The following is a 14,593-nucleotide window of genomic DNA, read 5'->3' on the forward strand; positions in this document are numbered from 1 at the left end:
TTTCTCCTTTTTCCTTTTGCATGCATCTGTCTGTATCACCTTTGTTTAGTTTCAGCTTCATGAATTTTTTTCTGGTATACAGATTTGTGCACAGAGAAGAAAATGAGTGTCCCCCTTCTAACACTGTTTAGGAGAATGTTGTCAGGTAGGGCATGAGCCTCAAAATACAACGGCTCCCAGCACAATGGTGTACTGTCTATTCATAAACTTCTGTGAAAGGCACAAAATAAAACTGGAAAAAATATTTTTTATACAGTCATTTGGGGTCACTTCTGAAAATGAATTTTTCAAATCAAATATATCCTAGTATCTCCTGTAAAACAAAAAAGGTGTTAGGACAGCAGTCCTTTTAGCTTGGAAAGAAGCTACCTGAGAGATTAATTATACATGTTTTTCTTCTTTGGAATAGTGAAGTACACTATTGTCCCCTCTGAATTTCCAGAAATGACACATACAGCAGTGCAGCTGCAAGGAGGTTCTGATTTTTAAAAACTTAATTCATGAATGGAGTCAGCCAGTAAGGTAATGTCTGTAAGGCAGTAATAAATATATTGGCCTACTACAAAATATGTGACATATGATTATCAAATGAAACAACGGGTCAGGTAAGACTAAAAATTATTCTAATCTGAATTTCTGGTAATTTTAGCAGATTTTGTGTTGAACCCTTCACTATGCATTCCTCTTTTAAAAATTCTGCCTGAAGTGTTTGGATTGAAAGTTATCATTACTAAAAATACTTTAATCTAGAAAAAAGTACATATTTTTTTCAAAAAGACATACAAAAAACTAGAACTGTTGGTTCCAAAATGATACCTTTTATTGGACCAACTGGAAAATGGCAAGAAAATTGTCCTTTTCTGCAAGCTTTTGGGAATCAAAGTCCCTTCGTCAGGCTCTGGGAAAAGTGTAGATGGTACAAGATGATAAAAAGTCCCCATCTGTCAGAAATAAACTTCATTTTTGCACAGAGGGAGCTGAAGATGGAAGGCTGTCCCTCTGGGTCCATGAGAGTGTCTTTGTGAGCTGTGTTGAGTAGCTCTTTGATGTGTTGATCAGGTAGAATTCCTTCCCTGAAGGTGTCAGATGGTAGGTGGGAAGGCAGAAAAAACTTCCTTGTTGTTCTGCAGTGAAGTTTAAAATCCAAAAGCGGCTGAAATTTGGCATCTTCCATGTTTCAGGGGTGCACTTGGTAGCTGTGTTGGTCTGAGACAAAAAGACATACAAAAAAAAACTAGAACTCTTGGTTTATTTTTCAATGCACTTCTTATATTCTGAAACCTTGTTCTTTGTCCTTTGTATTTTAGGTCCAGTTGTTTATGTCTTGGACCTTGCAGATCGACTGATCTCAAAAGCATGTCCGTTTGCTGCAGCTGGAATAATGGTGGGATCCATCTACTGGACAGCTGTCACTTACGGAGCTGTGACAGTGATGCAGGTACTGATTGAACTGCCACTGCAGGGAATCTGGTAGTTTGTAGCCAGGAGCCCAGCCCTGTGGGTTGGATGACCACTCTTGACGGGCCAGGTCCAGTCTGCATGCTATGTTTGACACCAGTGCTGTAAATGATTGAGGGTCCCAGGGAAAGGGAATGATAGCTCAAAGAAGAGAGGTTGAGATGCTGCATTCTTTGAGGTAGGAGAGGGATTTAGGCAGGAGAGAGGAATGAAGACTTTGCATTCAGTTGGGAGGAAGGTCATGGAGAAGCTGACAGTAAATTCTGCAGGCTTATCTTTGGACTAAGAGTTAATTTACTAATGTAGAAATATTGTCAGTGGTAAATTCAACTAAGAAAATTACTGTTACAGGCTCAGGTGAATGGTCTAACCATCAGTAATTTTGGTAATTCAAGATAGCTTTGTTTACATAATTGGAAACATTTCTAAAAGTACTACACAGAGTTCCAGTAGTTATCTTGAGAGTCGTTTCTGACCAACCATTGTAGCCATCCCATTGAATTGTTGCTTTAAGAAATTAAATCTGATTTTAAATAATCCATTTTGTTTTGTGCCAAATTAAATTTGCCAGCTTCACATTTGTTTTGTTAACACCTTGGGATAGCTGTTATCAAAGAACTGCTTTAAATGATTGTTGCATTTTGCACGGTTCTATTTTATCCAGGTCAGGCAAAAGCCTACGCTTTCTAGAATTGTATCAATGATCGTGTTAGGTTTTGTCAGTTTTGTTGCACAAGACCCAGAGAACAGCTGCACTTCTAGAAAACAGTGCTATCAGCCTACAAAAACATCTAAGATAATCAGTCTATAAAACTGCATATTTGAACAAGTGCTTACATCTCGGCAAATACTTAAATCTGAGCGGAGCTGAATCTTCTGAACATGTACTGTTTTATGTAGACAGGTTGAAGTGTTGGAACTGTGATGTGAAAAAATACAGAACTCTATTTTAATTCTTGGTTCTCGGACCATTCAGTAATGGAATTATATACTTAAATATTGTACTTTAAAACAGTATGGAGTATAAGCATAACTGCATATTGTACTGCATGGTGTAAACAACTGATCTTTTGTTTCAAATGCTGATCATTTACTTGACCAGATATGTATTACCACTGCCCAAATACTGTACCTCATCCTGCAGTGCACAGAGAAGGACTACCCATTACTAATGTTACACCCTCTGGCACATTCTGCTTTTAAATAGTAATCATCAGTCATCTTGGGGTCCATTAACTGAATCAAAGAATTCAGCTGTCATTTAAATTGTAACATAGGAAGAGGTTTTAATCCCAAGTCTTTATATGTACCCTTGGGAGTTTTAGTTTTAACTTTAAATGTATGTGAAGGAGAGATTGTATGTAATCATCACTCAGACTGCATAGAAGTCTGAGATGGTAAGTCTGGGGTAGTTAGTAAGTTGAATAACTTGCTATTAGAAGATGAGTTTTTCATGACTGGTAGCTCTCCAACAGGAAATTTGATAATCAGGTGAGAGCACCAATTGAGAACTTTGAAGAATAATCCTGTTTGTTGTATCTGATGTTTTTAAGTCCCAGTTGCATGGGCCATTCCAAACTAACCAATCCAGTTTTTCAAAACTTGACATTTTTTTAAAGAATATCCAATATACAGTAGCTATCTCTCATGCGTGTCTTAACCATTAAGTAAAATTTCTTTTACATTAACAGGTTGTAGGTCATAAAGAAGGTCTTGATGTCATGGAGAGAGCTGATCCATTATTTCTTTTAATTGGGCTTCCCACCATTCCAGTCATGCTGATTTTGGGCAAGATGATTCGCTGGGAAGACTACGTGCTTAGACTGTGGCGCAAATATTCTAACAAACTGCAAATTCTGAACAGTATATTTCCAGGTAATGCAATTAATTTTAGCTGAAAATCAAGTTTGGATTCTGCCCCTGTAAGGTAGGAGGTTGGAAGGTAGTTCTACTATGCCCCCTCCCCCACTTTTTGTCTTTAACAAAAAAAAAAAGGTTTATAATTCCTTCCCTCTTGCCCATTGTTCAGTCTATTTAGATTGAAAACCATTTATGGAAGGGACTCATTCTGAGTGTGTACAACGAGGGTACAGCCTACTATTTTTAATTATTTTATTGTATAAAGCTAAAAGGTAATGCCCAGAAATATTAGTGAGGGATGCTTTTGAAATACTTGTTTGATTGAATAGAACTAATTACAGTCAAGTATTTACATTTTTACATTTTACAGTATTTTTTAGTGCTTTCTCCTGTTTCTAAGTGACCATATGATTGTTCTGTAGGGATTGGATGTCCTGTTCCTCGTATTCCAGCAGAGGCTAACCCTTTGGCAGATCATGTCTCTGCTACTCGTATTCTATGTGGAGCTCTAGTCTTTCCGACTATTGCTACAATAGTGGGCAAGCTGATGTTCAGCAGTGTTAATTCAAACTTGCAAAGGACAATCTTGGTAAGATTATTTAATGTTACTTTTTAAAAATGGGAATAAAAGCTTGTGGGAGTAGAAGAAAAAAAGTAGAGGTAAAATTCTTCTTAGTAGAGTTTTAACATGGCTTTTGATTAAGGGCAGGTGACTTTTGATGAGGTGAATACTGAAGGCTCCTCATCTGTATAGTGTGCTGGATATAGCACTATAAATTCACTTATAATTCTAGATAGCCTGCATCCATGATTTTAGATGGGGCTGATCTAAACAGAGGAGCAGTAGTGTGGTAAATAATGGGGAAGGAGGACACTATGGGTAACTTGCAGGAATGGTAAAAATCCCAAGTCTGCAGATTTTATACATAGGATCAGCCTTTTATTGCTCTTTGATTATGGGATGCATTAAATGAATCTCTTACCTATTTGATTTCTGGAAAATTTCTCTCCAAAGGGCTGCTTGTGAAAAGGGAGCCAGGAGTTTCTGTTTATACCCCTTTTCTCAGACTAAGGATTACGTTCCTTTGCTATGCCTAGTGCGTAACTCAAGTGCTACAATGCTCATCTCTTTCACTGGTTCCTTCCTTGCTACTAGAGTCCACCTTTTTCACTCCCAATAAATAAGTTGCCCAAATACTTTTTCTGTTGTATGTTCCTCCTTCTATTCGGGAAAGCTATAAACAGTGCTGTAATAACCATTGCAGCAGATTATGGAAGCCCATTTAACATCTCTTCCTATTTTGAGAGTTGTAGCAAACCTAACTAAAAACTTTTAATGAAATGGGTTTGTTGTTTTATAGAAACTGAGTTTGCCTTTCTCTGTGCTTGGCATGAGGAAAAAGGAATGCTCTCAAGCAAGTGTATTTTTTCAATGTCTAATTAGTGTATGTTATCCTGGGAAAAACATATCTAAATTTGACTTTCGTCTTTAATATTGGATTGTAAACCTTTGTTAAACTTCTAAGTGAACAAAATCTTCCAGAAGGATTTATAAACCCATCATGTAATCCTTTTATGCAATATGAAAAGTCTACAGTAAATTTTGCCTCGTCTTTATTTGAATTTAATCTAATTAGCTTAATTTCAAAGAAAATGCTGTTATCTGAATGTTTTCCCATATACCACTGTGGGTGCACATGCATCTCAAGCACTCGGGAATGGAGATGTTTTTGCCCTAGCAGAGGTGTGTACTTTTGTTTCCTTGTGAAGCACACTGAGAGCATACAGGGCAGTGTGATTCCAGCACTTCTGTTCTTTTCTGTCGCCTTGCTTCAAGACAGCTTCTACAGTCTCATCCAGACCACATTTGGGTCTGTAGCCACCCTCAGAACATGCTTTATTCACTTTTATACCTCAGTTTTGCACTTTTACAGGGAATTTCTCTAATTTCTTTGTCCCAGTCTGTCCTAAAGTGAGACTTCGAAGCTCCCCTTTTCTAAAATGTGGCTCATCCAGTACAGTAAGGCTTACTTTTTATCCTTTCAGTCTGGGTACAGCAAGTGCTTCTACTGTTCAAAGGAATCTTGGATCCCTGGAAAGCACATCATTTGTTTGCTACCAATCAGGGTAGGAGTCTGAGAACAGTTTCCAGGTTTACTTCCTATGTAAAATTATGCAGTCAGTTTTGGTGCCAGATGAGGTTTTCTTCCTGTAAGGAAAGATGTGGATCTTTCTATTCCAGAGGAAGATCTTGTCCCAGGGACTCTTTGCTCTCTTCTTATCCCTACTGCTTTTGAGACTTCAAGATGGACTCCAATAAACAGATCCAAGACTTCTGCGGATCCCAATGAAGCTCAGCAACATGCCAGTACCAACACCCAATTCTGGAGTGTCCACACTTGTGTAAAGTTGAGTGCTGAGGAGCTTGTTGGTTTCTCCACTGACTTCTCGTAATCATGGATCTGACAAGCACTTGCTGCTCTACTAACACACAGCTCACTTCTGCAGCCTCCTGCTATGCTATTTCATGAAAATTTACTTCAGGCATTGCATGACCTAAGACTCAGACTAGTGTTTGTTGCTACTGAAGCTAGAGAAACCACTGGTCTTTCACCCCTACCAGCTCATACCACTTAAGGAACCATCCCTAGGTCCAGGGCTGTTAGCAGAAGTGTGGAGGTTTCCTTTGACTCAGAAGATGACCAGTTCCACGTTAAGTAGAACGTGGATCATTTTGAATCTGGGTTGTTTATAACCCACTTAATTCATAGAGGACTGCAAAATTGAGGATGAGCTGCTCAACTGGTTGCTGCGGCTTTTGCTGTAAAGGGTGCCACTCCTCTGATCAGCTGGTACTCATTTTGTAGTCATGTGCAGCAGATGAGAAGTTGGTGCCCTTTGAAATAGAAGCTGAACGAAAAAGCTACAGCATTTCAGTGGTCCGGCGTACGTATTTGTTGCACCTCTGTATGCCTCTAATTATATCCCAAATCCTTATCTTTTAGGGGCTGGGTTAGGGTGGGTAAGGAACCTAACCCCATGAACTATCTACTTATTACACTTATCCCTTTACATCCCATTGTCTCTGGCATTGGCACCCTCACAGAGGGAACTTTTGGCTACATTGACATAATCCTGTTTCCATATGCTACAGGAGCTGCCAGCTATTTGAAAGATACCACAGATTTCCTGAAGAAACTAGCTTCCACTGGCAAGATTCCAGCTAACACCATGTTAGCTACTGTGGATGTAAACCAACAGGCACCCCTCCCCTCCCCACCCCCCCACCCCAACCTCAAATGGCATCTATCAAGAAATAAACTACCTAACTTTTTTTCTCACCAAGGCACTGGACCTTGCACTAGATGTCAACTGTGCCCCCTCAACACAGAATACTGTCAGCACAGACCATTGTAATAGCTAAGGTTCATTTATGTGCACCTCTATCAATGTCATATATTCCATCACCTGCTTACAGTGCCCTTCTGCTTTTTGTATTGGACAGATGAGGCAATCCCTATGTATAAGAAGGAATGAATACCAAGCTGACATCAATACCAAAAAGTCAGTCAAGTCTGTGGCAGAACACTTTAACCTCTATGGACATTCTATCACTGATCTCAAGTGGCTCTTACTAGACAATAAAACTTAAAAACAAACAAACAAAAAAACCCAACCTAGAACAGGAAATTTCAAGCAAGAAATGATCCACATGCTGAATTGTGTTAAGTATGTTCTACTCTAAACCGAGGGTGTTCAACCCGCAGCCCAGGTCTGACCTGCAGAGTTCCCCACAGATACGTAGGGAGCCCTGAGCTCTGCATGCTGGGTTGGGTGTCTGATCCCAGTATGCAGGGCTGGGTGGGGGTAGTGGCAGGCTCCAGGGGCTAATTCCCAGTAAATGGGGCAGCGTTGGGCTTGGGTCTGATCTCGGCGTACAGGGCTTGGTCTAGCCCAAACCAGCCCCATCACCTGGCATTCATCCAGACCATTCATTTGGCATACCGGGCCAAAACCTTGAGCCCCGCTGGTCTAAACTGAGACTACAGATTCTTAACACATTACCTGGATAAGCCTTATGTCCATCAGTGGGTTAACTGCTTTGTTTTTCTCTCTCCTACTCACCGTGCCTCTCTCAGCAGTGCCTGCTCCTTTTTCCTACCTACTTCCCTACTCTTTGTATTATAATCACTGCTTTCAGTTTAGCAGCTCTGCTTCCTGCAGTCCCTTCACAGCATCTGATGAAGTACACACACTGTTTACAAAGAATTATATTATACATCTCTAATTTAACCTATAAAGGTGTAAATTTACCTTGCTTTCTATCTGACTTGAGACTAATATGGGTAACTACCTCTTTCTTCCTACCATGGCCATCAAACCCTTCTGGGGAGAAACATTGGGCTTTTGAGTTGCTACCTCATACCTCTGGACAGCTGGGAAGCTTAGTGCTCTCTGGCTTTTTCCTGCATTTCTGATATGGCTGTTCTGGCCATGGGGCTCTCATTCTCTGCTTAGGAGCTCCTCCAAAAATCATGTGCTGATGGCTGACTCATCAGTTCCCCTCCAGGGGCACAGAGGTCTTCTATACTTGTCTTACATCTTCCTCAGTGAAGCCAACAGCATGATGAAGCAGTTCTGAAGGACAAGGACTTAAAAACAGGACCTACTTGGAAGGAAGTTTTACTCTTGCTAACCTGCAGTTCCATACTGCTAACTACCTTACGTATGATTAGGTATGATTGTAGAAGTTGAGTACCTGGCATCTTTTACTGACAAGCTGCCTTTAATTTCACAAGTATTCATACCCTACCTTGTCCTTTCACATGAACATGATCAAGGCTTCCTGGAAATCTCATGGGCTGTTTCTTCCCCTAGCTGAAAGATCAGATGTTACCGTGATTTCCACCCATAACTGCCTAATTAAATGGTGGACTGTATTAGTATACTGTAAATCACTCAGGTGGACTGGCCAGTGGTGATCAAAGTTTGCTCCACCACAGCCCAAGCAATCTTCTCTATAGAATGTCTTTGATCTCGTATATTTACAAGCCAGCTACCCTCTCATCCAATCCTTTACCAAGCACTGCACATCACTGATTCTGGATTTGGTAAATCTGTCCTAGTCAAGTATGACTAGAGCTCCCACACCTTCTAGCAGGTCCTGCTTTGGAGTCACCCTGAGTGGAATATGTATATGAACAAGCAATCAAAGGAGACAGAGTCACTAAAATTCCTTGAGACTGATTGATTGTTCACATATCCACATTCTACATCCTGCCCCCTTTCTCTTGCTGCGAGTGCCAAGGACTCTTGCATTCTACAGATGAAAGAAAACAGGACTAGGAAGAGACATTGCCCTTCATACTCTTAGAATGAGAGGAGGCAGGGCATGTGTGTGTTGTGCAGGTACTGCTAGGGCAAAGAAGGCTCCATGCTCAACTATTTGAGACGTGTAGTCACAATAATGTTCATATGGACAACATTATCTCAGGGAACTCTAGGAACTGGTAAGTAACTTGTGCAATCAAAATAAATTGTTTTTTACAATAAGTGTAGAAGAAAACATGATAAGACATAATATTGAAAAACTAGTTTTTCAAAATATTTCTTTCTATTTCAGGGTGGGATTGCTTTTGTTGCTATAAAAGGAGCTTTTAAAGTTTACTTCAAACAGCAGCAATACTTGCGCCAAGCTCACCGCAAAATTTTAAATTACCCTGAGCAAGAAGGAGCATAAAGCTGTGATCTCCAGATGTTGTACAATCTCATCTACCAGATGCTCTCTTGTTGTATTGATTCCATCGTTATTGCACAGTAGTGGAGAATTGTGATAAGTTGCTGCGCCTATTTTTTTCTTCAAATATAATAAAGCACTTTCTTTTGGCAGAGTAAATCCTTTCAGAAATCACTGAATCCAAGAATGTGATTTATTTTCATTATTTTTGTGCATTTCTTTTATGATAGGCAAGCATCTGAATCATCATCTTCACACCACTATGCTGAACTTGAAAAAAAAAAAAATCAGTAAAAGCCCCAAACAAAACTAAAGTATGAGATACAATGTACAGTTTCTTAATGTATTAACTGTATCTACATACTGTGTATTACAGTCTTTGCACAATATTTTCATATACAGGCCATTCAGTTCAGCCTAAGGACAGCATGAAAGGAATCTCCTAAAGCAGTGGAGCTCAACCTTTTAGTGGCAGAGCTGGTACTTGTGGGCTAACATGCCTCTCCAGTAGAAGGTGGGGGGGGAAGAGAACGAGGAGGAAGGTGGCTGCCTGCCATAGGGAAGGAGAGAGGGAGAGCGCAAGCAGCATGGCATGGCACGGCACAGGGCAGAGAAGGGGATATGCAGGGCCAAACTTTGCCATTGATCCTCTGTACTGTGAGCCAGATCCAGTAACTTTGGGGGTTGGATTCAGCCTCCAGGCCATAGGTTAAGCACCACTGTTCGAAAGGAATTTTGCTTGAACCTTATTGCTAAGGAAAATTATTTGGACTTCATTCAGTAAGGATTCCCTTGGTCATAGCTGAAGTTACGAATTAGATGTGAAATATAAAGTCTAAAATATTTTCATTAATTGGATAGCTAAGCAGAAGATTAATTGTTTTCTAAAGGGTCCACATAGCCAACTTTGCCACCTAAAGTACTAGGTGTGAAAATGAGCATGGCTTTTGATTAATTTTGTTATTGTTGGTAGTGCCTAGTATTGCTCTCTTGCACTCCTTTCCTTCCTGTACAATAACTAGTATTGTATTGTATTAGCTCCATCTATTACTAGAAAAATTATTTACCTGGAAAGTGAGTTTCAATCACTTATTTTTGTAATTAGTTAAAATGTTAGAAAAGCTGTTTAGTTCCCCCTTTTCAGGTCATTTTAATTATGCAGTTATCTCTTCCAGTAGAAAATGCCAGAAAATTGAAAAACAACATTGGACATCAGGGAAGCATCTTGGCCCTCTAGTCTGACCAAAACAAAAATAAAAAAAAAACAACTAAAGGATAAATCTTATCTGTAATAAAGTAAAGTAATTGCTTGCAGCCACAAAGTGTACTCTCGTAAAGTTTCCACTGGCCTATTAGAGAGAAACACTGGCATTTAACTCTGATTACTCCACTTTATTCATAAATCCACATTTTTCAATGGATACTATTACATTAAGTGGTAATTTTGACAGACAAAATGTAGCCATTTAATATCCATAGAAGACTTATTCTGGATTTAGTTATTACAATTCTTGATGCATAACAATTGAATGATTAAGTTCTGCTTCTTAAAGTTGTCATTATCTATTATTTCTATGTTCACAATAGTATGTCAAATGCATGAAGGTAAAAGTTTCCTTTAGTGAAAGTATTGGTAAGTAAATGTTGCTTTTCACTAGAAATGAAGCAACTATAAAGTGGACTTCATATTTGATTGCAATAATGTATGTTAGTGACACTCAAAATATGGTACCTTTTCTATAGAATATTACCTTAAATATTGAGATGTAATATTTTAGAAATGTATAAAAAGTGTATATAATACCCAATTGGTATTCCAGGACTACAGTTAATGAAAATTATATGTGCATAACTGATGCTTTCAGATTCTTGATATAATTGAAAAAATACTATAATCTTTCAAGTCTGCTGATTACATTGGTCTTAGAGTAGGCTGACTTTTTATATACATTTACATACACAGCAGCAGCCTCTGAAAGGTGCTGTTTTTCTGTAAGATAGCCTTGAAACAATATAATACGTTTCTTACAGAATTCCTCAGTGCAAAGAGAGTTTTTCAGTGGTCTTCATTGTATATATTTCCAACCACTTTATTACTGTTTTTTAAAGTCTCATGCAAAATCCAACAATGCAAATAAGTGGTTTTGTTCCATGTGGAAGCTAATTGTCTTCTATGAAAAACTGAAGCTGTTGTACATTATATGGTTACAAAATACTGGAAAGTTTATAAAAATGATTTAGACTGAATGGCAGAGAGCTGTTATGTTTGATTACCATGTTGTAAAATCTTGGTTTTAGTATTGAGAATCATAATCGGACATTGAATTAGGTTAAATAAATATTTTTACATTCTTTAGTGTATTTTGTCCATTGAACAAATAGTGCCAAAGCCTACAAAAGAATTAGAGACAAAAAGTAGCGTACTCCTAATTTTTTTAAATGCATGTCCCATGGTTTTTATGAGTTTTTTTAAGTTAAACTTTTTTGGGACAGGAAGTTATTTTAAAGATCTAAGTGTTAAGGCACCATTTACTTAAAGTTTGTGGTTAACTTTATTCACTTTGTGTTTTCTCCCACTATCATGATCAATAAATGATGCAGGAAAGTGCATTGTCTGAAATACGTCTGTGAATCTTTATAAAACCACAGCAAAGCTATTACTGCAATCTGAATGATTTAAGATAACACTAGTCTGAGTTGGGATTGGGAGGTATGGGTCTCTGGACAGGTAGTGCAATATGTACATAGAAAATCTGTTACTAGATTCCTTCTTGTTAAAAGGGATAGTGAAATAGTACTTTATCACTGTAGGTGTGTCTACATGAGACATTACTGTGCATTTATTTAGCTCTTTTATATTAGCAAGGACTAAATAAATGTGCAGTAACTCCAATTACTGCACAGTAGCCTAATAATACTGTGCAGTAGCATATTAGCACTGTCTGTGCTGTGATGCACTACTGCACAGTATTATTTGGCTATTGTGCAGTCAGCATCTCATGTAGACGCACTCACTTTCTCCAGCTTAGCTTCTATTTTGCCCATTATCACATACAGATAGTGCTTTGCAAACAGAATTAGAACAGATTTCATTTGCATCTAAAGTTCTATAGTTAATAGAGGGTGCCAGTCTCCTTTCTTTGTTCCTAGTTTGGGTTTGATGAAGAGATACGATGCTTATCTAACTTGATTTTTGAGCAATGGAATGTGTGCATGGGGGAGGTAAGTGTGATGAATGAGCATGCACACATACCTCTAACTTGAAGGCATATCTCAAAAGGTAACAGTCTTAAGTATCACAGTATTATTCAGCCATGTAGCCATTTCATCCTTATTTAAGCCTCCCCATGACAAAGTGTGTAAACATACATTTATATGCTGTCCAGAACCTGGATACTATTTTGAGTTATAGCTTCATTGAAACCTTTGAATGTCCCTATCCCCTATGTTCAAGCTATTCAGAAGGGACTAAGAGAAGCCTTAGTTCCCTAAAGCTGCAGGTTCCTGGAATGCATTTTCACTTTAAATGTAACCTTCTTTGGTAGCGCTTTTTACCCCAGGGGGAAATGTACCTTTAGGATTTGAACTGTGACTGTAGAGTGCTTAAACTGATACATAGGTAAGAAGGAAGGGACACAAGTATTCTGGCCACAATGAAGGTCCTAATGTGTCTAGTGCAAAATGCATTAATCAAATACCTTTCTGGTCCCTTTGTTTAAAAATTCATATTTTTACCCACAAGCTATCAGACATACAGATTTGTGTGTTCTTTCTGACAGTTGGCCTTTGTCTCTGTTAAAAATAGAGAACCGAGCAGTTCCACAGATGCAACTAATTGACAAGTTATCGCTGCACTATTATCTTACCTACAGCCTGTTTACAGGCTCTTGCATTGTAGCCACTATGATAATTTATAGAAAGCTAATAAAGCTTAGTTTAGCAAACTTGGTTTGTTGCACAAAAACCCTTGATATATAGATATCTATATAGATGTATAGAATTAACGCATTAATCATTATAGAGAGAGAGGGGCTTTGTCTGTCTGTCCGTAACAGTCTTAGAGCACTCTGATTTGTTGTCTCGGCAGCCACTCACAATGCTTACTGAAACAACCAATCGGTGCTCTGTGTGCGTGTGCACACATGTGCATGCACGCGCGCGCACAGCTGTAGGGGGCGGCTGATACGGGCCCAGATGCATGGCGGGGGGCAGATGTGAAGCAGGGGTAGGTGGTAGTGGCCACCCACTGCCCTGTGCTGGGGGGAGAGGGAGGTGGTGGGTGGTGACAATGGTCACTGTGTGCAAGTTTCCCCCCCTCCCTTCCCCTGCTCCTGGGAGGCGGTGGCTGTTGGTCCGCAGTGTTTTGTCATTGACGGGAAATTCACTAGTTGTTATATTAATAACATGCTGGAAAGGTAGTGGGCAGCTGGATTAAAGGTTAGCCAAGCTAAAAGGTGTCCAACTTGGTTCATTTGGTTTTATTAAACATTAACTGTTGGGTAAGAGTAGTACAAACAAACAAAACGGGGACCATAAACAGAACAATGTAAGATTATACTTTACGCTTTTACTCTTTGCTGATGACTGAAGTCTTGAACCCCTAGTATGACAGTCCGGCTATCTCACAGGTGCCCTCAGCTGCTGGGAGACTTTGTTCTGCTGGCCAGGCCCTGGAGGGATCTAGCACTAACTTTCACAGAAACCAACCATTCGATGTGCACAGCAGCTTGGATCAGTGCAGCAGCGTAGACTTAGACCTTGGATCTTAGAGCTTGCAGGCTCTCGCCTCTCACCATTCAGACACACATGCACGCACGTGCGCCAAGAGATCAAGCACTGCTGACTCGAGCACATTGTTATATGAGTGGGCATTTGGTAACTCATTACTTCATCATTCTTCAATCATGTACAGAATTTCCAATCACCTGGGTGACAGGCCCTACCACTCATTCAAACTGTCACAATCTTTCATTCAACAGTTGTCATCTCTCATTACCTCAGGTCTGTCACCTCACACATCTGTCGATCATACTACCTTTCCCGCCAAAAACTGCCACTACATATGCACATTCGCAGGGAAAGTAGTTCAGGAGTCAAAAGTTCACTCCTGGGCCTTTCCAAACCAGGCCTTAGCCGCGCAGGCTTGACAGTGGATTTGTCAGGACAACAGAACAGAGGAAAAGAATGAAAGCCAAAGCTGGAAGCCCCAGGTTATGTGGAAACAGTAAAACTGGTCAGAGCTGCTGTGATGGAGCTATTTTGCATTAGCTATGTTGCCAGAGCTTCCAGTAATAAATCTCAGATCAACATGTAGACTTCTTCACAATAATATTTTCAATAATCTTTCTGATGGTAGTAGGAGGAGAAAAAAAAATTGTTTTCAAGATGCTAAACAGTTAGGAATTTTCACTTCTAAAAAGGTGGCTCATCAACACCTTGGTCACAATCACAGTCATTTTGACTGAAGTTTCTGCATGATGAGCCAGAAGGCTGAAGGCAACCAATGGCAAGGGCATTATGTTGAGGAGCGGGTCATAT

The 14,593-nt window shown here is 39.5% G+C and overlaps 1 protein-coding gene across 2 annotated transcripts in view; it reads left to right on the top strand.

Moving 5' to 3' along the window:
• The window catches only part of MARCH5 (membrane associated ring-CH-type finger 5), a 77,976-nt gene that overhangs the window by 37,657 nt on the left and 25,726 nt on the right, over positions 1-14,593 (top strand). Inside the window, exons 3-6 of one of the 2 annotated variants that reach the window (XM_006029415.2) lie at positions 1,308-1,438; positions 3,150-3,333; positions 3,741-3,907; positions 8,942-11,675. In XM_006029415.2, the coding sequence (XP_006029477.1) occupies positions 1,308-1,438; positions 3,150-3,333; positions 3,741-3,907; positions 8,942-9,058 (599 nt within the window). In that variant the 3' untranslated portion in view covers positions 9,059-11,675. Of the gene's footprint in view, positions 1-1,307; positions 1,439-3,149; positions 3,334-3,740; positions 3,908-8,941; positions 11,676-14,593 lie in introns of those variants that run through there. The other variant, XM_025210886.1, reaches the window with a different exon arrangement.

Source organism: Alligator sinensis, unplaced genomic scaffold, assembly GCF_000455745.1.
Source record: "Alligator sinensis unplaced genomic scaffold, ASM45574v1 scaffold472_2, whole genome shotgun sequence".
Classification (NCBI taxonomy): Eukaryota; Metazoa; Chordata; order Crocodylia; family Alligatoridae; genus Alligator; species Alligator sinensis.